The sequence below is a fragment of the Oculina patagonica genome, chromosome 3, assembly GCF_052425735.1.
Source record: "Oculina patagonica isolate OP01 chromosome 3, crgOcupat, whole genome shotgun sequence".
Lineage (NCBI taxonomy): Eukaryota > Metazoa > Cnidaria > Anthozoa > Scleractinia > Oculinidae > Oculina > Oculina patagonica.
The window spans coordinates 21,532,075-21,559,370 of NC_135760.1; the positions used below are offsets into that span (position 1 = coordinate 21,532,075).

The 27,296-nt window shown below is 37.7% G+C and overlaps 1 protein-coding gene and 1 pseudogene across 2 annotated transcripts in view; one reads left to right on the forward strand and one right to left on the reverse strand.

Moving 5' to 3' along the window:
• The window catches only part of LOC144645296 (heterogeneous nuclear ribonucleoprotein L-like), a 103,164-nt gene that overhangs the window by 73,806 nt on the left and 2,062 nt on the right, over positions 1-27,296 (reverse strand). The window contains exons 2-22 of one of the 2 annotated variants that reach the window (XR_013569258.1): positions 25,468-25,663; positions 19,944-19,992; positions 19,057-19,095; positions 18,790-18,857; positions 18,343-18,439; positions 16,855-16,942; positions 16,074-16,168; positions 15,884-15,959; positions 15,527-15,580; positions 14,498-14,566; positions 14,046-14,117; positions 13,818-13,874; positions 12,871-13,023; positions 12,328-12,428; positions 11,572-11,693; positions 10,546-10,653; positions 9,995-10,023; positions 9,279-9,352; positions 9,046-9,100; positions 8,304-8,402; positions 6,671-8,136 (exon numbers count right to left, since the gene is read on the reverse strand). Coding sequence is in view for 1 of the 2 variants with exons in the window: in XM_078504817.1 (XP_078360943.1) it covers positions 7,871-8,136; positions 8,304-8,402; positions 9,046-9,100; positions 9,279-9,352; positions 9,995-10,023; positions 10,546-10,653; positions 11,572-11,693; positions 12,328-12,428; positions 12,871-13,023; positions 13,818-13,874; positions 14,046-14,117; positions 14,498-14,566; positions 15,527-15,580; positions 15,884-15,959; positions 16,074-16,168; positions 16,855-16,942; positions 18,343-18,439; positions 18,790-18,857; positions 19,057-19,095; positions 19,944-19,992; positions 25,468-25,663 (1,967 nt within the window). In the remaining variant the exon portion in view is untranslated. Of the gene's footprint in view, positions 1-2,572; positions 8,137-8,303; positions 8,403-9,045; positions 9,101-9,278; positions 9,353-9,994; positions 10,024-10,545; positions 10,654-11,571; positions 11,694-12,327; positions 12,429-12,870; positions 13,024-13,817; positions 13,875-14,045; positions 14,118-14,497; positions 14,567-15,526; positions 15,581-15,883; positions 15,960-16,073; positions 16,169-16,854; positions 16,943-18,342; positions 18,440-18,789; positions 18,858-19,056; positions 19,096-19,943; positions 19,993-25,467; positions 25,664-27,296 lie in introns of those variants that run through there. The other variant, XM_078504817.1, reaches the window with a different exon arrangement.
• LOC144647551 (ectonucleotide pyrophosphatase/phosphodiesterase family member 5 pseudogene) lies at positions 103-1,991 on the forward strand (annotated as a pseudogene).

A 27,296-nucleotide genomic window follows, 5' to 3' on the forward strand; every position in this document is an offset into this window, starting at 1 on the left:
CTAAACAGCAGGTTGTTTCTGGTGTCAAAAAATCCGACAAGGTGATTTGTCCTTTCAGAAAACCTTACCGATTAAGACCTGTTTGTACTCTCTCTGACAACCATGCAAGGGAACTGCCTTGCTTTCTTTATCATATATCTAATTCAAGGGATTATTTGCGAACCTCAAACACTTCTCCTTATTTCTCTGGATGGATTCCGGTGGGATTTCGCTAGCAAGGCTTACACACCGAACTTGGATCTTCTCGCGAAAACAGGCGTCACTGTTCCTTATGTGCGATCGGTATTCCCGACGGTTACCTTCTCGGGACATTACAGTATTGTAACAGGGCTTTACCCCGAGAGCCACGGGGTTGTTAGCAACACAATGTACGATCCAGTCCTTAAGGCGCATTTTGGAGCCGCTCAGACAGATCCACGATGGTGGAACGGCGCCGAACCAATATGGGTAACAAACCAACGGTTTAACGGTAGAAGTGCTGTTTTGTACTGGCCCGGTTATAACATCAAAATTAAAGGGATGTACCCGAAATACAGGGAATATTCTCCTTCTCCAAATGTTGACCAGGTAAATAAAACAGGGAGAGTTATGAGCTTTGAAAAACGTGTTGAGAAGATAATTGACTGGTTAACGGGTGAGAACCCGCCCAATTTTGTTGCTGTTTACTTTGAAGAGCCGGACAAAACATGCCACCACGAGGGATGGTCTGATTTACCCGAGGCAATTCAGCGAGTGGACAAAACTGTTGGTTTGATTGTGGAAGGATTAAAACGACACAAGCTCCTGGATAAAGTTAACATCATGATCACTGCGGACCATGGAATGACCAACACATCTTGCAACAAAGTGATCGATCTCGATAAATACGTCGACCCGAAGAACTACGATTTCTGGGATTCCTGGTTTAATATGTTACTGGCGCCGAAAGCTGGAAAGACGGAGGATGTGTATGAACGCCTTAAAAATGTACCCCATCTTCACGTTTATCACAAGAACGAAGTTCCCGCGCATTTGCATTTCAGGGATAACTCGCGCATTTCACCGCTTGTGGTCTTTCCTTCAGAGGGCTGGCTCGTGAGTTCCAAAAAGGGCCGGTGCGTCACTATGCCCAAAAATGGTAAATGGACAGAGCTTGCGCACGGTGTAAGTTGTAAATGTAAGTCGATGTCCGCTGCGTTCATTGCGCGCGGGCCCGCATTCAAAGTGAACTTTGAGGGAAGATCTTTTGACTCTGTTAGTCTGTATCCACTGATGTGTAAAATCTTAGGGATTCAACCCTTGCCAAATAACGGTAGTTTAGACGCCTCGGAAGACTTGTTAGTGCCCACGTTTTTAAATTAAGAGTCTACGAGAGATTCCGGTTGATTGGAGCCGATGGCAGCAGTCGCATGTCTTGATAGCGTACGGGTTAAGCTCCCCTTAGCCCCCAGGGACCTTAATTCTTTTCAAGATCTCTAGAAGGGAAGAGGGGGGGGGGGGGGGGATAAATAGAACAGAGAGAGGGATTATTTCAAACCACGTATCAGTTAGGGGTACTATTCAACAGTTTAGTACTGTTTGGTAACATTTTCACAATGTAGTAACAACAAAAAGTAAATGCAGTAGAAGAATAACTTCAAATGCGTAAAGTTGCCTTGATTTCTCGTTCATGATCTCCCATCCTGGGAAGGTGAAGGCTTTATAGAGGGGCGAGGGGTTCAATCAAGAAATGAACTTCCAGAGGCGGTGCTGATTAGGGATGGGGGATTAAATGAGACGGTTAATAGAGCTGCAGTTTTTATGAAGTTTGGTCAGTCACCTTACCACGACAGTAAAAGTCCTGAAACTCAGTTTATTTTTTTAACGATAAAAAACAATTCAAACGGGCAAAGAACTCCGCAATATACAGATCTATGCGCGTTGCGTCGTATGGATTTGTTGAACTTCAGACCATTAGAACGTTAAAACGCTATTCGTTTTATTGTTCAGTTTAACGGGTGGGACTAACTATTCTGCACTCAGTTGATGTAGTGACACAATAGCGAGACACCTTATAACATTTTTTTTACCACCTAACACTCAGTTCATGTAGAATACTACTGACTAAACAGCACTGCGGTTACCCTAACTAGCGCTCCGGTTAGCCTAAATAGCACTCCGGTTAGCCTACTTTAGCTTGGATTGCTTGCGGTTAGCTTTTATAATAGGGTTAGAATTTCTGTCTAAAAAAAATAGGAATCTGGCAGCTGGTCGTCGGTGGCCTAGTGGTAGCATTCTCGCTAAACATGCCGGCGACCCGGGTTCGAATCCTCTTGTACCTCGTGTATGAAAAAATAAGAAGTCTCACGACATCGAGTGAGTGCTAAATAGTCACTCCCTTCAAGGGGTAGGCTAAGGTTCGTTAACCTCGCGTCCAGGGTCTTCCCAGTGTTGCAATCCAAAGATGGCGCCCGGGGCAACCCAGTCTCTAAACCAGCATATTGGGACGGCAACGCCCAGAAGACCCTGGGAACGAGGTCATCGTGTCCCGATCTCCAGCAAGCGAAATCATGAAGTTCATTCACACTGAAAAAAGACGGGACACTAAATGATACATTGTAAGAGAAACTTTATTGAGACTGTAAACCGCTAAAGCAGTCAGTTAATACCATGAACTAGTATATGTAGGATTCCATCATCTGCCTGACTCGCATTACGATGCATGACTGATAAATGCTTTCGGTTACTGGTTGCTTATTTATTACTCCCGGGGTGTCGACTTTAGGCTTTTATAGATTGTGCTCCTAAAAGTGGCATATTATGCTACTAGCAGTGCTCAAAATTTTGCCAAATTATGCAAAAATTATGCCAGAATTCCCAAATTATGCTTCTGATTTCCGAAATTATGCTCACAAAATGACGTAGATTCTATACATAGAGGTGCGCAATAACGACACCAAATTATGATGTTTTTTAAATAAACTGTTGTTGTAAATTTATTTGTGTTTATGGCAGTTTATCACGGCCGTCAGCTGTCCAAATTAGCTGCTCGCATCTCTGAACCGTTTGTAAAATGCCTCCAACGACTTAACAATCACAATTGTATAGCTAAAACACGCATTGCAAGAACAAACTACCTAAATTTCATTTATTTCTGTAGAAAGTACACCATATTTACTACATTTTATGAATTTATGCTCCAAAAAGTGCTAAAAATTGCTAATTATGCCGTGGCAGTGCTCGTTTCACAAATTATGCTTTTTAGCTCCAATTATGCCAAAAATTATGCTAGCACAATCTATAAAAGCCTAGTCGACTTTGTACATATAATACGCAAAGCAAGAGACGCTTTTCAAGTATTGCTTCGATCTTGGAAATCCCATTCACGTTTTCTCAAACCTTCTTGAAGGCAAAAAAAAATTGAGAGTTTTGTAATTCTAAATTGATGTTCACTTAAACAAAAAGTGAAAGGAAAGTACATAATTGCAGCTTGGCGTTTGTAAAGTCAGGATTGTCATTAATCTCACGATTTCAATCGGGTGCTCGGGCTCAGTCGGAACTGTTCGGAAACAGTCTACGACGATTTCCCAAGCAACAGTTAATCAAAAGTTCTTAGAGGGTTGTTTGGAATTTTCGCCGCGAGTTTTTTATTTGGCGAGAAGCAAGATCGAAAGCAAGTCCTTTGAAAAGCACCACCCTGGTCTCACATATAGGCACCCCAGCAAAAGGTTTTATTAGTTACGCTAAGCTTATCTATAGAGCCAGTACCAGTAACAACCAGAGGCAAAACAAAATGGAAAAGTGTGCAGCCAACGCAGAAAATCCAGAAGTCCTGAAGCAAAGCGACGATAATCTCGCGCAAACGTTCAGAGTTTCGAACTTCTAGCAAAAAAGATATGAATTCGCAGAAGAGGCGAACATTATCATCCAATATAGATATTCTACTTGCTAGCTCGAACAAATCGCGATCAAAGAGACGTTCGTATTTGATCGTCTTAAATTGACGGTCTTTGATGTTTTAACGAGCCATTACTTTAAGATTCCAAGAGCTTATAGCGACCAGCGCCACGAGTCAACGTTCCACAAAAAAATTGCCAAACGACAAAATTCCCTGACACCTCTAGATCACTGCAGAAGGCTTTAAAGATACACACTTTTCCACTTTGTTGTTACAGCAAAATGGTGTTTTTAACACCAGATTCAGATAACTAATTCTTTTTAAACACTACAAACGCTACGAAGAGACATACATGCGCCCTCGACATATTTTGCTTTTAACCAGAACTTAAACTAAAGAGGGTTTCACTTTCTTGAATATGTTTAAAGAGGCAAAGCCTCATTTCTAACGGTTTTATAGCCATCACTTTCTCTTTGACAACTCTGCAGACCAGTCCCCGGAAACTGTTTCCAGTATAAACGAAAACCAACTTGCTTTGCAGACAGAGTGCTATTCTAATGACCTTTGAACGTAATCACGTGGTTTTGCATTTACTGAAGTGTTGAGCTCTATGATTGGTTGGTTTTGATCGTGCAATGTGCCCAGACCAATCAGATTGGCGGTAATTTCAGCCAATTAACGTGAACTAGTTTACGCGCCTTTCCCGCGCTTGCCACTGGTCACATGATTTTGTTCCTAGTTCTTATTGGCTAGCTGCAGTGATTGGTTTCAGTATTACGTCATTGAATAACCACTCTGAATTAATAATACGATAAAACAATTACAAACATGAAAAGGAAAAAAAATTAACGGCGAGAACATTAAAGGGAAAAATGCCATAAAACCCAACGCCAAAAATACAAAGGCTAATTCATGATGAAGCCACAATTCAATTGTAGATGAAAAGTTCTTCAAATGGCTAAACAACTTCTTGATCGAAATATTAGGGTTTTACTTCAATGGAATACTTAAAAAGGAAACAAATTTACGAAAAACTGAAACCTACAACAAAATGACTTCCTAGAAAGTTACCAGTTAAGCTGTCAAAAAAACCTTGGGATTTTATCATTTTTACGTTCAAAAATATTCTCGAAATATTGAAAACCCATTTACTGTAATTTAAATTTTCATGAAACCGTCGGAAAAAATCCTACCAAATCCTTAAAAAATATCAAGTAAACGTGGTGTACATTGTGTATAATAAAGAATTAAATTTAGTGCGTATGATGGTTGAGAATAATTGAACCAATATTAATAAAGTTAAAGTAAGTGTCTGAAAAGCATTCCTCAAAGCTATGCTAGAATAAAGGAATTGAACAAAAGTACATTTAATATTCGTTGCCGGCGTCTTGCGAAGTTTCTTCGGCGATTTGTACTTATCTTTGAATATAAATGGGTCAAATAACAATTCTTTTACCAAATTCCACTAAAATATGTTTTTGGCAAATTTTAACTTCATATATTTGTCCTACTATGGGGTGTTTAACTGAGTTAATGAATCTCTCTCTTCTTAAATTCTATAACCTATATTATGTACAACGTTACTGAAACTTTTCCATGACAAATTCAACATGTGCACGATTTATATTAAAAACCTCTTTGACCGACCATGCAATTAAGTTAATTCCATTTAAAAATTATGCATTTAGGACCAGTGAAATAAGTCCACAAGAAAAAAAAAATCGATGTAAGATTTCTATATATATGTCTTTGTTTTGTGTTTTGATCGCACATGTGTGTATTAGATTTGAAATATTTCCTAAATTCTGAATTTTTCTTTTTAAATTGAAACAAATTCTTTTGTTATTCACACAAAAGAAATACATGTCATTTTTCCTTGGGAAGATAAGTCATATTTTTTATGTTGACTTTTCTAAAGTTCTCGAGTGTACAAGGGATTAAGGTGGCTCACTGCAGTTTTAAGAGACAACCTGGTTGCTAGGAGACACATCTTTCAAGCGTCCGACAGAAAAAATCAACAATAATTTATAACATCTTTCTCTCCATTTTAAAAAAAAAATTATCTTTGCAAAATAATCAAATATAAAAACAGTTTGACTTTCTATATAAAATTCATTCGTAAAATTTTGTATTGATTGTGAATATAATTATGATACAATGTCTTAGATTTTGCAAAAGTAAAGAACTCTTTTTCTGTCGTTTCCAGCAAAGTTGGTTCCATAAGACTGCAGAGAGGAATGAATGAATCTCATAAAAAATATGCGATTCATGCAAACTCTGTTTCATAAAACGTCAAAACACAAGCAAAACTACAAAAAGGTAGTGACAACAAAAATCAAGAAAAAATATATTTTAAACCGTGACAAAAATAATTTGAGTTTTGAACGTTTACTGAAACAAAGTTTTCGATACACCATGGCAGTATATTCTTAATTAACCCTTTTAACTCCCAACAGTGATCAAAATATTAATTCTCCTAAAATAACAATACAAAATCAAGCATACACGTAACGAGAAATAAGGACTTGATCACCAAAGAGAACGAAACCGATTGCTTTGATATGGAAACAAATTCTCCCAACTTGCACAATAAGAAATGTATGGAGACACGTTAGGAGAATCTGCATGTTAATAACAGGCTTAAAATATTAAACAAAGAGGTGCGTAAGCTGTGAAAAACATCTCGAATTATAAATACCGATTTGGTGCGTTTTTAAGTCATTGACAAAACAAGAAAAGTTTACTTTAGAACGACTTTGTGTAAAATGTAAAATAAGTGAACACAATTGTGTTTGGGGTAAGATGTTTTTTTACGGTCGAACACTGCTGCCACTCGCAAACGTTTTATTAATTGTTGACGTTTTTGTGAAATCTTAATGTTGATTTTCCTATTGCTGGACCAGTTGGAAAACAAGGCAAGGATCACTCCAAACGCGGAGATTCTGTGCCAACGGAAGCTAATTATGAAGTGACTGCATTTCGCGAAAACGTAAAAATCACATTGCTAGTTTATGCAATCGACACGAAAAACTTTGAAAAACGTTTTATAGAGTTTAAAAAAATGCTTCTTTCACGTTTTCGCACACGTGTGGAATTAATGTCAAGGAGGCCACGTGCAGTTATCAGCTCTCTGATTGGCCAACGAGTTTGGAAAACCAACAAAAAGTTCTCAAAAAATCGTCAAAACTAAACCAAAAACATTTCAGCCAGCGGCCACGGTTACGACGCGTTTTAAAGAAAAAATGTAAATTAAGTGAACAAAATCGTCAACGTTTGGTGAAAGATTACGCGTTTGTTACGATAATATTTGCTCGGGAGACATTGAAGTTTGACTTCACTCCACAATTTATGAATTAATAATATCTATAATGTAGGAAAAACATTCGTTTATGTTAACGAAAGAATCTTGGTTTAGACTCCCTGCACATTCGAGTTTTGAAAAAATTACTCTAATTCGTGTAATACATATTTATTATATATATTTATATATTTTTTGCAGTCTTTTTCGCTGCTCGACCTTAATTTAATTGCCGCTCGCTGACAACGAGACCCACGTTTCCTGAGTGGATAATTATTATTAATAAAATTCTTAATCTAACGAAATAGAAAATCGGTTACCTATGCTAACTTCAAATCTAAACAATTAACCTAACCCGAATATTAATAAAACCTATACATAAACAACAAAAGCGCTCAAACTGAACATTGTTTTTAGTATTTTCATGCATGCTTAATACGAAATGTTACGAAAGAGCGAAAACCTCGCAGATTTAGTGAACGGTGGGTACAACCTTACAAGTTTTTTTCAACGACCTAATAATAAACTAAATGTATATTATTCTTCTATATGGCGTCACGAGACGTTGAGTTTTGTTATTAAGTAATATTCATTACCTGGAAGATTGCTCTTCAATGGTATTATAATCTCTGTATTTACTTGAGGTATTTTTCAATCTTGTAGGTGACCGCTGGGCGTAGTCACCTCTGGCTCAGACTGCGTATCAGTCTTCCTTCCTAGGGACTGGTACTCGTCAAGTGCTCGGGACTCAGCCCATTCCTTTCCGCGTCGCCGTTCAGTTCCTTGACGCCGTTCGTCACAATGCTGATAGGGCTTCCCGCCATGCATCGAGGGTGCACTGGTGAGCCGATGGGACCCAAAGGATTGGCGCCATTACTGACGGCGACCGCTGCTGCAGCAACAGCGGGTGCAACGGTTGGTGCCGTTGGAGATATCGAGGAACTTGGAGAGAAGGCTAGTTTCAGGGTGTAGGAACCGCCCCCTGAAAAAGACAAACACGAGTTTTGTAACGTATCGTAACATTATGGTAACAAACTAAATATGGAACATCTACCCCGCACCTGCCCCTACGTCTTACCCTACCCCACCCCTCTCCCCACCCCCACTGAAGGGGTAGTTGCATTCGCCAAAATAGCTTGACTTCGTTACCTGGTGGGTTGATGGTGAAATGATTTGTGAGAGTAAGCGCCTCCATAGCTGAACGGATGTCTGGCATCTCAAGCAATCCTGCTGATGACTTGGCGTTGGCTGAAATGAAACAAATATTTCCTGTTGTAAGGGAAAATTCCGTTATCTTTACAGGCAAGGTAGAGTCCGTTCCCATCCTACGTATATCAGAGGAGCTAGATGGTTCATGAGGCGACCAGGCAACTAGGAGTATTTCTCACCCCCATCCCACGGATGGATGCTAGTCCATCACAGCATTTTGTTAAGTTGCCGGAAACATTTCCGTGTTTGGGCGGTTTTTAATTGAGTGTTTAAAGTAGGTTCGCGTTTGCTTCGGTTTTGCATTTCTACGCCGAATGATTGGTTTAAAAAATCTGCGCCACTTTCTCAACCAGTCACAAGAAAAGCCAAAACCAATCGTGACTCACTCGCGCACGTTTTCCCGCGCTTCGCACCGGCTACAATTGTTTTGCGACAATCAAAACTGCATAAGTATACTCCTCGGTGTCTTGCCCAAGAACACAACATGACAAACTTAGCCAGGGCTTTTACTCAAACTACCCAATTCGGAGACTAGCGCACTAACCATGAGACGATATGGCGCCTCTTGATTTTTCTCACCCTCAGTACCCTGGACAATCCTCGTGAAGAAACGGCCAAAAAAACAAACAAACAAACAACGCCATACACGATACATAACATACGAAAACATCCATAGCCTCACCTTTTGAAAAGAATGTTCCTTTAAGCGGAGACAGGGACCCCGCAGCAATAAAGACCTGCAACACAACGCACAATAACTTATTCTCTATAGACCGGCACAAGGTAGGCTACTTGTTTCAGGGGTCTGAAGTGGGTCGCGTAGTGCGGTCACTATAACAAGTTCAGAGAACGGAAAATTAAACAAAATATCCCATGCATTGACAAGGAAAATCCACAAAATATGTTTTGACTCACGTCCTTTAGTGTCTCCACAGTACAGTTTGGCGGAGCGTTAAAGAAGTGAAGCATTCTTGTTGGCGGTTGGTATCCTGGTTGTTAGTTAAGAAATGTACTACAACGCTTTTGTGTTCGAGTGAGGGCGTTTTCAAGTCTCACAGTAGCTACACATAAGTTGGTAAGGTAAAGTTTGTGTTCGAACATAGTGGCCCATCAGGTCAGAGTATATCCCAGTTTCCGTAGCATTAAGCGACTAGGAGTATTTTTACTCCCCCCTGGATGCGATGCTAGTCCATCACAGGGTTACCCCCAGCATTAATTCGCCGGTACCCATTTATACACCTGGGCGGAGAGAGGCATTATGACAGTTCTAAGTGTTTTGCCTAAGAACACAGCGCAGTAATTCTTGCCAGGGCTCAAACCTGGACGACTCAATCAAATCCGCTCACCCACTGGGCCTTCCACACACATACGTTAAGTGAAGTGTTAACACAGGATGTCCAGAAGTTAAAAGGGGATTCAATTCGGGGTAAACTTGGAGTTTTCAGTTGACGGAACTGTCAAGTCCTGGGATTACTACTCAAAAAGCTTAATTATATCTCCTACTTCTACTCTTTCTTCTCCAGTCCTTTACTGCAACTAGACTCCTAGTTATTCCGCAAATTAAATTCCGATTGTGCTTAATTATTTTTTACTCGCAGTCTGCAACTGTAAACAAAGCTTATAAAGGATACTGTTCTTGAGACTTTGGCCTTCTGGAAGACTGCACAAAAACAGAAAAACAATCAGTACAAACAGAAATAAAAACAGTCGAACATTAAATACTGGCCTTTCCGCCTGTTAGCTTATGCAATAATAGAGCGATTAACGAAAGTAATTCACGTTTGCTTTGGTTTTTCATAACTACTCTTATTAGTGATTGCTTTAAAAATCTCCCGCCACTTTCTCAACCAATCAGAAGTAAAACCAAAACCAATCATTACTCTCTCCCGCACGTTTTCGCCGGCTACCATGTATTTCGGCTTCAAATTTGATTGGTTCACTGGATTGTCTGTGTCCTTTCTGATTGGCCAGAGAGATTACTTTGGTTTTGGTTTTACGACTTTCAATCAAAAATCGCTTCATTCGCAGTTGTTAATTAAAAACTGTAACTTTCTCGCCAGCAAAGCAATTCATTCAAATTAAACCGAAAACTGTCCTTCCCAAAGTCATCCAAACCCAATGTGCACATGAAAAACGAGTTCCCCTGCAGGTTTTACTCGAGCAACAAATGTTTTCTACTTACTACTTGAAGCGATTGTTTCTGTTATCAGCAAAATTCATGGACGACGGCGAGCCATCAGGTAAAGCAGTGACCACGGATGAATCTGCTATAAACGGATGCTTGGAAAACCTACAAGGCAACAAGTTGTTACTTGAACAGTTATTCTCTTTACTGGTTAGCATAATTTGTTTTAATGTTAGTTCTGAGAATTTAGTGTTACAACAAGACGATATCCACAAGTTCTTTTATTTTATTCCCTTTACCAGTCTTCTTGCCAAATATGTTCCGTAAAATTCCAAACAAGCGTCCTCCCTCCATCAAATAATAAGCTCAGCAAATTTCAGACGCAAATATCCTTCCGAAATAAACCCTTCCGAATATAAGCTCATGCGCTTATATTTAGTTATAGCTCTTAAAAGATACAACTTTTCCGATTATTAACCCCAATTATTGAGCTTGCTTTATATTTTAAATCGTTAAGAGTATGCTCAGAGACCTGTAATGATCATTTAACGACTGTATAAGACTTCATATCGTTGTGTTTAGATAGCTTCACCATGTGGTATTCTTGTATGCACAGAAAAAAATTTTCAGACGTAGTATCCCTTCCAAATATAAACTTAAACATTTTTGTAACGTAAATTTCCATCCGAAAATCAGCCCCCACCCCCCTCCCTGTTTGGCACTCCCCGAAAATAAGCCCACCTGAAAGGGGCATGGAGCAAATATAAGCCAAGGGTTAGGTTTTGGAATTTTACGGTATTGATATAATTACAAACGGAAGTGAGATGCTAAGCAACGAAGGGTGCTTTTCCAGTAAAGCATTGTTTGATAAGGTCTTGCGTCTCTTAGCTCTGTAATTGGCTCATAAAACTAATGCTTTCATCAATCTGAGCTAAGTTACCTTTAGGGCCAATAAAATGGAAAACCACCATCCGGCAATGGTTTTGCTGACGCGATTTTTCTATTCTTAGCTGCATGCACCCCGTCTCCCCTAACGTTTCTGGAATGTGGAGTAATGGCGCTAGATTTTAAAGACAAACTTACATGATATTGATCTTGGAATCAAAAAGAGTGGCACCACTTAAGTTTCTGATGATCATTTCAGAAGCGACTTTGTCCGACATTTGTACCATGGCTGCCCCAAGCTTGTTTGTGAGGAACTTCACCTGACAAAAGAACAACTCAGGGTTACAACTTTTATAGTCACACACTAGGGTTTCATTCGGAAACTAAAAAGTTAGAACCAACTTGCGCAGCGTTGTGAACAGAACCACTGCGCTCAATAGCTTTTATTTGAATGTCGCACACTAGGGATTCATCCACAGCCTTAAAAGTTAGAACTACCTGTTCCAGCACAGTAAACAGCACCAAATATAAGGAACGCTACATAACTTTCACCTGAATGGTCACACACTAGAGTTTCATCCGCGAACTGAAAGAGTTTGAACGACCTTAAACAACATAATGAACAGTACCACATGAAAATACTGCTCAATAGCTAACATTTGAATGGTCACACACTACGGTTTTATCCACAGACTTAAAAGTAGCCTGCGAGCAGGCTCACCTTGGGGCACGCGGCTTGGGGCGCGGGGGGGGCGAGGGGGGGGAACCTCGTGCGTGCCCCAGGTGAGCCTGCTCGCAGGCTAACTTAAAAGTAAGAACTACCATGTACAGCAAAGCTTAACTCTGTTATTTCAAAAACTACAATTTGCAGACATTTGAAGTTATACTAATAGGTTTGGAGTTTGCTCACTAGTTGTTAATACCCCCATCCCCTTATATACTAATGTTATTTACCTTGACGACGTTGCCATACAGGCAAAACAAGTTGAAAATTCTTTCACAGTTCATCTTCTCTGCATTCAGTCCATAAACAATCAACACACAACCAGTGCCACCTGTAGAGTTAGAAAAACTATTACAACAAGCACAAAAACCCATAGTAAACTATCAATTTACAAATAAGAGATTGTATATAAAACGATGGGCCAATTGATACATTTGTGTGATTTTGGTTAAAGTCCAACAATCCAAGAGCAACCTTCTATTATGCAAAATACATCATTGATAGAGAATTACTTTTACAACACAGCTAACAGCACCACGCAATCAAATTCAGATACATAAGCATGCACCATAATCCAATAGTACATGCTGATGTTGTGTAATGGGAAGTGGAGAGCACTCAAGAAGCAAGAGTTGCACTCGGCTTGCCTTGAATGACTCTAACACCTTTCTGTGCTCTTCAAACTTCCTGCATGTACCATAACTGGATAGCGCATGCTAAAACATGAACCTATCTTATACAGCAAAAACCAATTGTTAAGTAGCAATACTTACCTGCATTCAGAGCATGGGAAATGCCATTCATCTGTTGCTGTTGCTGTGTCAGCCCAGGTAAAGCACCTAAGATTCCACTCTGCGGCAACTGGTATGGTGAGCTTCCCAGTATCCCAAGCTTTTTGACGACATTCTCCACTGGGGAGCTGCTGCCTGTTGGCAATAAAGGCGAAAGATTTGTTTAAGAAAGATAAACCCTGGCTTCAAATCATAGTTAATATGTGTGTTGTGAACAACAGCCATCTGTGATATTTTTAACTTACGAAAAAAATCAGTTAGGATCATAGGCACGCAATGCGTGCAGAGATGGATTATGTAGCCAAAGACCTTTGCACACACTGCGGGCCTCTGAAACTCCTCCTTTCCTTTGCCTATTTCTCAGGGTTTTGGTCTGTTTCACTTGTAACACCATTCAAGCACAGTGTATTGTGTGGTCACCCAACTAGTTTAGCTTAGTTATTTTGGGTGACCAGCATTATTTTTATTTTTTTTTTTAAACTTTCTTTTTGTATTTTACAGTTCAAATAAACTTTTTTGTTTGTTTTGTTTGTTTGTTTTGTTTTGACCCTCCTACCTCCCCTTCCGCTACACAAACCACTCCTTCTATCTCTCTCTAATGATCCGGCCCGCAAAATTGCACTTCCCACAACTTAGTTTCACAAAGGCAGTTAGTGGTTGTATCCACAGTGAAAATGGTCTACTATCCTTCTTTAATGTTTCTGTGAACTTGCACGTATTGCGAACCTGTGGCACTCATGCCATCCTTCATCAGTGTTTTTTAGAAACATTTGTTTTTACTCAGTAATAGAAAAAGAAAGGCAAGGGGGGAGTCAGACATAATTTTAAAAGATACAACTTTTCCGATTATAAACCCCAATTGTTGAGCTTGCTTTATATTTAAAATCGTAATTTTGGGTAAGTGACTTATTGCTGTTTTTTTTTTTTACCTGAAGTGGGACTCTTAGGTGGATTACCATGCAGGGATGCAACCTTAGCTAGAATACCTGAGAAACAAACAGAAAATCAGAGCATTATTCAATGTTAATTGGAAATGGTGGCAACAGACCTCTGCCTACACGCTATCTAAAGTGTCTTAGCATGAGATCCAAGTCATCCAATAGGAGATTCAGCCTAAAATGTTGTATAGAATTAAAAAAAAAAAACACCATTCTTACTTTGCACAGTAGGAAACTGTGCTGCTCTTGCAATAGCCTCATTGCTGATGGGAAGTGGTGATCCATTCACACCTAACAGAGATGGATTCAACTAGTTAATTTCCAGAAGCAAGTCCTTTGCTTAAGTAAGCTTTTCTATAGAGACAGTTTTTCAATGCAGACTAAATGTTAACCCAAGAGAAATACAAATTATTACAGTTATTTACTGTGTGAATTTGAGAAGTGTGAACACTCTGATTTGACTTTGACCAATCAGATGGAAGATCAAACCACAGGGATAATCACCACTAGGATTTCAGGTTTATTCATCTCACGTCTGATTAATGTTCCTTCAGGACACAATAACATTCCACAAATAGTTCCAGTGTTTACACTTGTCGGCATCGCAATGTAAACTTGAGGCCTCAAATGATCATTGCATAGTATCTGTCTGTCATTAACTTGTTACTCACTCATATTTCCATTTAGTGAAATGTTGTTTGGCGGTGAGCTTGACAGTTGTGATTCACTGGCATCAGTTCCTGAAATGAAGGAATTTTGTTTTATGTCAGTTTTCACATTTTGTACAGTCACATGCTTTGTTTAACTCATGAAGCAGGATTTGTGCCATAATTTTATATGGTCAATATGGGTCTTCATTAATTAAGATGTGAACAAGTCCATGACCGGTTTATACAAGCAATTTCAAGTCTAAATTAAGACACCTCAAACCCGGGTCCAAAATAAGCTAGATGTCCTGTTTTAAAAGCACCCTGTTTTAGTTGCGAGGTGGGATTTTGTACCATTTATATGCCCAGTTTGCATCTTATTTTAGCCATGTCTTATTTTTTTTCTCATATACAGTGGAACCCCGATATAGATCCGATATAAGATATTCACGATATAACGATGGATATTCTATGTCCGGAAAAAGTTACACTAAAATGTATGGAACAAAAGCCCGAATAACGATCTTCGATATAACGATATTCCCGATATAACGAGAGAATTTAGAGGACCGAACATAAAATCTTTCCCATATAACGATATTATCAGTACTCAGTCACTAAGCAAAACATTTAATTTAACATAATAACCTTACAGTAATCGAGTAATCTCTAATGTTTCTGTCAACAGCTTTGTACGATATATAGAAAAGATATGTGTTCAGATCTTTATCAACTTTATCCCTTATCCTACTTGTCACTAGTTTCTTAGTTTAATTTGACTAGTTACCTCGATTAAGATTTTCGGTTTTTTACGCCATATCGTAATCGGGAGCGATATCGATCCCGAATAACGATATTTTTACTGCTCCCTTGGCATATCGTTATAATGGGGTTCCACTGTAAATAGCTCTCATGATCCCTGTCAGTGCTCAGAACAGAACCATTTGCAAACAAATTTTGCTTTCCACCACAAAGGAACACTGCTGTATTTATTGCACTTCTAATGGCAATATTTACATCCCTGTAGCACAGTACAGTCTTGATTTAACTTGCCTGATATTGCTGACAAGAGGCCAGACCCCAAAAGGGCTGTCTTGCTTGGAATCCCTTCAAAGTACAAAGATTACATTGCATCTTTAGTATTAACAGAGATTAATGGCTCATTTGTCAAGAGCAGAAATAATTTTTAATAATTTTTTGACCTTCTTCTTAAGCTGCAAATAGCCATTTTAGGTGTGGAAAAACTTGAGCTATAAAGAATTACAATGCACAGGGTCTCTAAGAAAGTGAAAGAGGCTTAATTTAATTGCTATAGAGTTTTTGTGTTGTTATTCTTGTCTACAGAAGGTTGAAAAGAAATAAATAAGATTTCAAACATTAATAGTGAGCTGAAATTCATTTTTCACAAACCTGAGTTGTTGCTCAGTGCTCCAGTGTAATCCCATGTTTCATCATCATTTTTAAAAACATTTAATTTTTTCGCTTTCTGAAAACAAGACAAAATATTTCAAGGATGTAAATCATGGGGTTTTTGCAAGACCTTCTGACACTACCAACTGTTGTAATTCAAATAAACCTTTATCTGCTTATTTATAAATACCTTTGAATAATCAATCTTCAAGGTACAACATCCAGCATATATGTCCTGTCCATTGAGTGTTGCAAGAGCTCGCTGTGCTGCCTCAACATTGTCAAATGTAATCATTGTCAAGGAAAGAGTTTTTTTCCACACAGAAAGGCAATACAACAAACGTTACTATCCATTCAGAAGATCCTGAAGGGGGTATAAATCCCATTTTCCAAGTCCAAGTTTTGTCCAAATTCCATTTCCCGGCCTATTGTTTTCCCACATTTTCAAAATCCCAGTCCCAGTTCTATTGGTTTTTTGTTTGTGATTCCCATTCCCAGTGACCAAATCCCAGTCCCAGTGACCCAAATCTCACTTTCCTAATAAAAATTTGCCCAAATCCCAATTCCCATTTTACCCTTTCAGGCCACTCTTCCAAATCTAAGATACCAAACAGAGTCAAGTTTGTTTGCTTTCATGAGCATTTGGAGCCATCACAGTGCCTTTCTCAAGAAAAATTGATGTACTGATCACAAACAACAGAAATAAGTTGAGCCTGTTCAGGGAAATTAAATTTGAATTTTCTTTTGTTATATTACCCTTGAACTTGACTTCACTCCTTTGTTAAGAAACAGTAGTCGAGCGTAACTTTAACCTATTCTAAACAAATTGTATATACTTTAGGTCAAGATATATGCATGGAGACCAGTAACAGGAATTTAAATGTTGAGATCTGACCTTGGAGGGTTAACAATCTTTCCAGAAATACGGATGCCATACCTTACAGTGCTAAACATATACTGTTTGAAAGGATATTCAACCAAAGCTTGTAAGCCATTCTTGTGAAAAATCACAATTCTTAACACTTTCCCATGGGGGTTGCATATTTTATGAAGCACTTTCTGCAGAAGAAAACAAAGAACTCACTCATATGGCACACAAAGGAGACTAACTCTTGAAACAGTGTGTCTTAAAACAAGCTGTGTTATGCACAGCTAGAATAACATAAATAGTTATTATAATGATAATTGCTTAAAACACCAGGCATATAGATTTTACACCAGAACTGTCTTTGATATGAAAGGCCTTAATTTCACCTGCCATAAACATCATTCACTGAGATTTTAAAACACAAAAAATATTTTTGTTTACAGGTACAATTTATTTGCTTGCACTGTGTATTAAGACAATGCATGGATCACTAAATCCTCATTCTAATGTAAAGTGTTAATTAGAAAGATAATTGGAAGCTTTACAAATTTAATCGAAACAATCTACAAGCGATGAAAGCACATTATTTAGATGACTAAAAACATTTTTTACACTTTCACTGGCAGACCAAAACGTTACTAAGACACAAGTGTTGTAAATTAAAAGACTGGTCCTTATTTTGAGAGAAAAAATAACTATTATAAGAAATTTATGCAAGGCTAGCCTTCTCTGATAACTAATTAAACCTTTTCTGCCTGAGGTGTTTTAATTGTAAACAGAATTAATTATTAAAAGCACAATCACCTGTCAATCAGGAAGTTTTAATTAATTTTGCTTTATAAATAACCAATAAACAAAAATCATTTTGTTTATAATTAGTGAAGTGGAAATAATCCTGATTAGAACCATTTATTATTAGCCTTATCTAAGATCTACTTTATTTTCGCGGGACTTAAGTTGTTTTTTTCTGCGATATCGCGAAATTGAAAGACCCGCGAAAATTACATTCTAAGCCGATTTCTATTGTATTTTTTAAGTGCTAATTACGTATTTTTGGCCAAATGGTTCGAAAATTAAGACTCGCGTAAAAATTATTCCTAATCATCCATTTTCGCGAAATTAGAGTGCCCGCGAACAATAAGTAACAATCTTTATTGGCTTAGTATTTGCCAAAATGCATCTGCTGCTGGTTCTTCAGTTATCTTGAAGTTGTTATTGTTTCCCTGTGATAAGAAAATGAAGAAGTAAGTCTGATTTAGGCCTAGAAGCTCTTCACCCCCGAACTTCCCCTGGATGGGATGCTAGTCCATTAGCAACTGGGAGTATTATACCCCCCTCCCCCCAGCATTAAATTTGCCTGTACCCATTTTTACACCTGGGTGGTGAGAGGCACTATGAGAGTAAAGTGCCTTGCCCAAAGAACACAACACAGTGTCCTTAAGCTTGCCAGGGCTTGAACCCAATCTGGAGTACAGCATGCAAACCATTGGGCCAAGGTGCCTCCCAGTCATTCTGTCAATGGCCAAATGTTATTACTGTTTTTTTTTTTGTCAGTCCATATTTTAGTGAACTTTTTCTGACTAACACTTACCACTGTGATTGGATGTAAAGGATTGATTATTGTAAGAAGAAGAATATTACTAGCTTCAGAACTGGCTCCATTACTGTCACCATTAAGAACTTTATCCCTGGAGAACAAAATGTTACCATCAATATCAATTACTGGGAAACTGAGATTTGAGGAGAAATCACAGCGAGTCATGAGGAAATAAGAGGAGCAGTGTACTTGTATCCCTTTACGTTCTCTTTTCCCTATCCTCATCCCCGCCCTGTGCCACATTCTATCTTCTACTAAACAATATGAGACGGGGAGACAGGGGCCCGGCCTCGGCAGCCCCAACAAACCCAATAATGACATCTTTAAGGCACAATAAATGTGTCCTAGAATAATTACAGTAGTTAAATTACTGACAGCAGAATGCCTTTCCAGCTTCTTACTTTTACCTACCCTTACGCTAAAGTGCGCACACTTGCTTACCTTTTAATTTCTTGACTTTTTGAGTAATTCACGAACATTTGTCTACCAAGAACTGTAAGTGTATTTGACTAAAATAAAATCACAAGATATTCATATAATTTTAACTATCAATAAGAATATTGATAACAAAACTAGAATATCACAATCAAGCAAATGGCTAAAAATTAACAATTTAAGCCAAGTGAAAGGAGAAACATTTAGTTTTACAGCAATAGCAATATATGTCAAGGAATTCAGGACACAAAGAAAATACTGTATGTCTCTTACCTGTGAGAATGATACTAGAGCTATGGCAGATTCAATATCCTTTAAAACAAGAGGAAAAAACTTCTCCATGAGAAGTGGCCATTTGGAAATTTTTCAAACTGAAGTAAAATTTATGTCAGCTAGTAGGGTGTCAGATAGTAGTGCTGGGATCTAAACACAGCACACTTCAGAAGTACTTAAAGTCTATAATACACTTTTTGCTTACAAATGCAGCTTGTGTTGATTAGCCCAGGCTTTTGCAAGGCATGAGAAATTATTGGTACAAGGGTGTCCGTGAAGTTTTAGACCCAGAGGTGCGAGACTGGATTTTATACGATGCAGGAAACTTGGCAGGTATCAGTGAAATAGCTGGTGGTATAATTAGGTTAGCGCCAGCGTTGTGACAGCTATTTGAATTAAAACAGGCAGTCACCTAATTTGTCTTAGGCTGTGGTCAAAATCATTCCAAAGTTTCTTGGATTGACACCCATCTGTAATCACTGCCATCCTTCTTGACAGTTATTTTTAACGAACCTGGATTACAAACAGAGCTACCCAGTCTAAATATATTATTTTAAATTTCAGTTTTCAACCCCAAAATATAAGCTGCAATTTGACATGTTATATTGGTCAAGCACAACGTCTAATACAAGCTTTGCTGGATTACACTGATATACGAAAAATTAAACAAAAAGAACAAAAAGATGGCACCCCTGTGTACAGAGTTGTGTACTTTCCATTTGTTTAAATTTTCATATATTTTTTTCACAGTAGTTTTTCTTGTGCTTGAATAATATACATGTATAAGAGAAATAAAATTATCTATGGATGTTATAAATTTTGTTTCTGCCTACAAAATTATGTACAAAAAGATAATCATCAAATCTAATCACATGGTGGTAACTTACCTCAAATTCTACCAGTGCTTGTCTTATTTTTGGCAATAAAGTCACATATCTGCATATGAAAATGAAAATAGATTATATTAAGCCCATTATGAAACTTACATTTTAATCATGTGATGTCCAATCAGAGGTAAAGCTGGGGCCTGGGGCAAATTACCAGGGACGACGGGTTTTTTTGGGGGGGGGTGTTTTTGGGGGGTTTTTTTTTTTTTTTTTTTTTGAAAAGGGGGGGGAGAAACCCCCCCCCCCCCCCCCCCCCCCCCCCCCCGTCTATCACTGAGTTGTCACTCCAGGGCTTCTCAATCAGAACATGATTTATTTGGAAAAGTATGTTCTTTGTCAAACCAATGTGGCTCATACTGTCAGAGCTTATCCCAGTTTCTGTAACATTAAGCGACGACAAGTATTTCTACATCCCACTGGATTGGACGTTCAGTAGTCCATCGCAGGGTTACCCCCCCAGCATTAATTTGCCGGTACCCGTTTATACACATGGGTGGAGGGAGCCACAGCCAAGCGGCCCACACGCCGGAGCTATCCCGGTTTCCGCAGCATTAAGTGGCAGGAATACCCCCGAATGGGATGCAGTCATTGCGGGCCCCCCGCAATTCACCGGACCCATAACCGGGGGAGAGAGGCACTGAGAGTAAAGTGTCTGCCCAAAAACACAACAAAGTGACCCGGCTGGGGCCGACCGCCACCAGAGTCGGCCTAACCATAGGCCACCGTGCCTCCCATACACCTGGGTGGAAGGCAGCACTAAAAAAATTTAAAGCGTCTTGCCCAAGAACACAACACAATGACCCTGGCCAGTGCTCGCGAACCCGGACTGCTTGATTTGGAGTTCAGCACACTAACCAATAGGCCACCATGTCTCCCACAATATGTTGGGAGTATTTACTTTTTATTGACCTACAGTGAAGTCCTTCCCCCTCTCTACGATTACTGAGTGGAACATTTCGTTTTCGGTTTCTTGTATATTGACAAGCAGGCATGTGACGATAAATATTATAAAGAAAATAATGACGCTGATGAACAGTTATACCATCCAATTCCCAAACATCAATAGAGTACTGTAATAGTTGCCTTGTGATGTACCACAAATATGGCTGCCACAGACATACGTTTTCAAAATTCCATCATAAAAAAAAATTTCCCTGACTAAATAAATTAAAAATGTCAGATATAGTAGTGGCCTCTAGCCCCTGCTTCCAAGAAAGAAACAAATTGCTGAGATCACTTTGACCTGAAATGCTTCTTCCAGCCATCAATTGTATGCAATCATGGGTGTCATATTCCAATTTTCCCTCACTTTTCTTCAAAATGTCAAATTTTCCCTGACTCAAAATAAAATTATTAATAATTCAATTGATTATTAATGATTATTAATTTGAAGTCCTCTTATATGCCCAAGATGTACAAAGTACATGAAAAGTACATTCACGGCTTCTTAGATTTGACCTTACACAATTCAAAGCATGGGGTTCAAAGTCTGAATTACAGTAAAAAAAAAAATGTTAAATAATAAATCTGCTTAGACATACTTACTCAGTGCTTACACATAATTAAAGTATCCCTGTACATTTTCACGTCAGGTATATTCTGACTTGCCCAGCATGCTCTCAAAAATATAGCAAAACTCTAAAACTATACATCTCAGAGATATTTCACACTAAAAATAAATGCCTTATAAGGAAAATTTATTAATGGTAAATATTTTGACTTGAAGTTGAAAGGGTAAGCCTTACAGAAAGTGAAAATTTTTAGCCTGCTCATTGATTTCCAAATTCCAAACAATCTTGTACAAATTTAAGCGCCTTTGTTCATTGATACCATAAATGGCAAATTCCTACATCAACCTCAAAAATGCTACAAGGGGAATACTTTCACCTTTATCTTTTTGTTTTTCAATTAGTTCCGGTATCAGATTAACAGCAAAAAAATGCAAGGAAAATGTCAATGCATACATGTGCTATTTCCGTTTCCATATTCTAGAGGGAATTATGTGTGACCAGCACAGATACTATATTAAAAGTGTATGTAAATATGTACAATGTACTTTACTCTCACAGCAAACAGGGTTGTCTAAACAAGCTGGTGTCCGCCAGGGTTCAGCCGGCTACTTGTCAGTGATTACTGGTGTAAATTATGTCAACACTTACTCTGGTCATAGCAATCAGCTCACAACAAAAAGCTTAGCACATGTCACAGCGGCCTACTCTTCCAGTTACTGACGCCTACTTCTAAACATTTTAAAACTCCTGAACAAATATTTTTCTTAAGTTGCAAATTAACAGTCATCTGAACAATAACAACAAAAATAATGACTTTGGGGGCAAAAAAGGATCAAACTCATTGGTTACATGTTCTAAATTAATAGCTTCCCTTTATTTTGTCTCGAGAAAGCTCTGGCACTTTAACTTAAACTGACCTAATTAAGATTATTCTAAACTGATCAGTGAAAGCCAACATTCTTGCATGCTTTTATCACTTTTTTCCAGCCCAACCGGCAACTCATTGCTTCCGGTCTCAGACAGGCTGATGAAGCGGAACTTTTGATCATGAAGTAAAGGGTAAAAAAATCCACATAAGAAGCTTACCTGCATGTAATAATTTTTTTCCTAATAAGATTACTTTTAGCAAGCTAACATAGTTTCACATAGTAATAAACAGTTCAAGCAGAGATGCCAACTAAAAAAATCGAGATCGGGAGGCCACAAGCGAGAAGATACCTCCTCAACGTGCAAAACGGCAAAAAAGAGCCGCCATATCCACAAAAATGTGTCATTTAATTTTCCCCAGAGGTGCGTAAACACGCATAGAACTCGGATGACCGAGGGAGACGGGAGAGCGGGAGGGAGACCCGGATGGCCAGAGAGTTGGCATAGATGCAGTTGACTGCCTTCTCTCTGCACACTGTACTGGGGACAATCACTTTTTTCCAATTCCAACATTCCACATTTATTGCATAATAATTGTATCAGTTACAACTTCCATACATTAGGATGTTTACAGGAAGAACGTCAATGATATAATGCTTAATGGAATGCCACTCCAAAAATGGCTTAATAAAGGAAACATAATAATCAGTTATCAACAATAAAGTCATCATCATAAACTCTTAAAATTGTGCTCACAAGTCTAATTATGGCCAAAAAACAACTTTCTTCTATAAAAGGAGTGGTGTGACCTTTTAAATTTATAAGTGCTTTATATTGAAATCAACATGCCATCTGCAAGTCATATTCTGTTACAAAATTCAGGCATTACGAAAAAAAGAAGAAAGACTGAAATAAAATGACAAGTAAAGGTGTTGAGAGGTGCAGCTCTCGGCTTTGACGACAAAAGACCTGCTGAATTTTCCATCAGTCTGACTTTAATGCACCGTATCCAGTTTACATGCTACTAAAAGACAGAGGTCGAAAGGCCAAATATGGAGATGTTTATTTTGTTATGTACTTTTTGGATGATTGATGTTCAATTTTTAGATCATTAACAAGTCTGTTTTCTGTGAAAGAATTACATAGTCAGAAAGGGGACACTGAAATTTAAAAGCTTGAACATACACTACAGAATTGCAGTTATTCACCTCTTGCAAGATGATCAATCAGTTGCTACATTCTTTTATCTAATGTACATGCAAATTGCGTGCCCACTACAAGATAAAAATCTGTTGTGGATCTCCAAGCAGGCAATGCAATAAGAAAACCATTAGGATCTGTCAGCCACCCTGTTTGATTTTATGAGAAAACTCTACAATGTACATAAGACAAATTAACACAGAGTTCCTGTGCAGAAAATGTGTCAGTCAAGGACTGAGAAAGACAGCTGTGAAAAGCTGTTGAATCCACATGCTGACTCATAACTTCAATAACTCCAACTGTGAGGAACTAAAACCCAAAATAGCCCTTTACTGGATTATGTTGCAGCTAAAAGCAGTACACTGGGCCAAAGGGCAAATTAAGAAAGCAGATTTGGAAAAAAAAAAAGTTGTCACAGCTCAATTTGTGAGGAAGAGTTTAAAAAATGTTAATTTATTCAAATTCAGCATGTACTTTACTGTATTTAAAGATTGTTTTTGAAATTGTCTGTAAGCTGAATTAAACCTCCCCCCACCTAAAATAAAAAAGCGGTTGCAAGCTACATACCGTAAGTAAAACTGAAAATACAGTAACTGAAGACCACTCATGCAGCTTTCTAGATGATTTTATGGCAATGGTCACAGGAAGGATTATATAAATTCCACAAAAATCTGGAGCTGATGCAGTGATAAACAGATAATGGAAAATAATAATTAGATGGAAATATTTTAGGGCAAAACACAATGTGAGATGTTCCGCTTTTACCAGCTATTAATAACAGCTAAAGGTGAAAATTAATCAAAAAAGGTGAATATGAACATTTGACATTTGATTCCCATCTAATATTTCTGTTCACATCAAAGCAGTGCATTGAATACTGTCTTATTATAATAATAAAACTTGTGAATTGTTTTTAATTACCACCTCAAACTTGGAGTCTGGATAAAATTTGTTTGACTGAATACTCATGAATCCCCTAAAAAGGTAAAGCTTTCCAAATTTTCTTAAGATGACATTTCATCTGCCTAAAGTAGCAAACATTTTTTTATGAACAAGTACTCTAAATTTAGTCACAATAACAACACATTCTAATATAAGTGCCCCTCCTACGAACAATATCTGCTCCTATGTAATAAAACCCCTCCTTTGAGCTTTGAAAACACTTCAGTCTGCAAATACAGTAATCACATTTCTCTTACAGTTTTTTCTTTCATCTTCTATGTCTGATATGTTTAAAAAGATTTGGGGGAGGGGGAATGAGTAAAATTTTTCAAGGAGCCTTTAGAACTTAAAGACTTGTATTCTCTAATTTAAATATATCAGCAGTATTAACCCATAACTTCTAACTACGTTCAATATCTTAATTCCCCCAACCATATCAATCAATTCCCAAGCAGATAAGTAATAAGAATAAGAAAGTAGTCAGCTAGGGCGAATTTGTCTCAATGAAGCATTCAAATTCTCAGAAACAACATGTTAAGAACAGTATGGCAGCAAGTATGGAGAAAAAATATCTTGATCAAGCTCAGGATTTGAAAGATTAACTAAAAGTTCTTCCAAAAACATCAATAATTGTACATTTGAGTTATAATTAACACAAAACTTGGTGACTTGTCATGGAAGTACATGTATTACTGTGAAAAGTTATCTGTCAAGAGAGAGGAACAATATTGGACTAAAGGATTGACCAGAATTCAAGAATAGCTCTCTTAAATAAAACATGAAAGGAAATGTATGCATTGAACATATGCCAAGAATTTAGCAATGGAAATCTCCCTTTCCTGTAAATTCTTCCCTTCTTTTTTTTTGAGAACATCTTTATGCAAGGGAGGGAAAAATCCAGAATGCCAAATTTAACAATAGCATAACTCCCAGGAAATTGTTTAGTATGTACATAGCATGTACAGTACGTATGCTCAATCTAAGGTTGTATATTTTGTACTTACGTTATTTTCCCAAAAGGCTGAAGAACGTTTATTAAGTCTGTTTCTTTACAACCGTCTGCAACTGCTCGACAATGGATAACGCGTGAAGGTGGTGTGTTGTGATGTGCTGTCGAATTTAGAGCTAATGATTGTGGAATACTGAGACTGGAGTTGGACGTCAGTGTAGAGATTGAAGAGCTGGGAGATAATGAATAGCCTGAAAACAAATAAAAAGTACTATTAATGAATGCATGAGCTCAAATGATGGAAACTAAATGCAAAAGGGAGCTTGCCTGCCACATTAATTAATCCCATCTAAAACCACAAATTAAAAACCCAAACAAATCTGCAAAGGCAATGATGCAAGATGTGACAGTCTTCTATGACTCTTGAAGAGAAAAGTATTTTTTTTTTTTTGCTGGAAGGAGTTGACAATATTTTTGAAATTCAAGATTTTGTAATTAAGCCATTCCATTCAGGTCTATATGCTATCATATGCAGCTGTGAATTTGTATTGTAATTCAGCTTCAAGCCCCCACAACACCTCTACATAGCATCCAGCCTCACTGCAGGCTACAGGAGAACATTAAATTTTAAGCAATGTGGAGCAAAAGAAAAAATTCACATTCACTTCTAAAACTTATTTTTCTGCCCGAGGCCATTTGGAATTAAAACATTCATGTACAGCATTTTCATTTCTACTCAATAATGTCTGCTACGGGGGACACATGAACAATCAAGAAGCTATAAATCAAGCCAAGGCATTTGAAAATCATCTTTTGGGAACATCTGCCTCAAAAAGCAATCAATTTTCACAGCCAAAGTTTTGTCTATAAGATGGTTTTTCTTAGAAAAGAATTAAGACATATCATGAAAACATTTAAGTGACATGTTTTCAGGGTTTCTCAACTTACTAGACAGTTGCAAGTACCTTTTAGAAGTAGGATGTTAATGAAAGAAATTACAACAACCCTTATAACCATTTTCTTTTTCTTTCTTTTTTTTTAATAAAGAATGATGAATGGTATAGAGAATCAGACAGAGGTCTACCAAGAAAAAAAAGCGCAAGTTTGACAATCAAAAAATTAAAAAATATAATTCTGCTGAATTTATAGTAGTTACCACGCACAATGTTCCATGTTTTAGCAGTTATTTTACAGATTTAAAGAGATTTGAAGTAATAACTGAGAAGTATACTATGATAAAAATAATTGAACAAAATTGGCAACACCTGCAATACAAAGCCAGGCAACTGACTTATTAGTTTATGATAAATTTAGATAATTTTCTGTAGGTCATCACAAATTTATCCATAGTCAGCTAAGTCTGATCTTTCACACAAAGAATGCCATTCTCAAATACAAGGCTACTATGAGCTGGAAAACCTAAATGACTTTCAACAGTAAAAAATGTGAAATACTTTTTCTCATAATGTCTTTGAACCAAGGAGGTCTCAAGTACTCAATGAGATTATGCATTTTTTAGTTTGCCTAATAGATGCTTCTAAATGACAGAATATTGATTTTCTAGCCAAGAAATAAAAGCAAATAACATTTTTGAACAAATGAAAGTCTGGAGCCAATGCAAATTTGTCACAGTCTGAAATAAACTGAAATCCTATTGGTCATAAAACATTTGATTATTAAGTAATGCCTTTGGTTGACGCATCCTACACGCTCAGCAAGTGTTTCAGACTGAATACACATAACTTCATACAATACTGCCTCAAGCTAAATATTATATCATTCCTGAGCAAATCTGACAATACCTATTTCAATACAAAATCGTTTTCAAAGTGCACTCCTTGTGGTCATAAAACTATATTGAGAATTTAAAATAAGAAATCATTA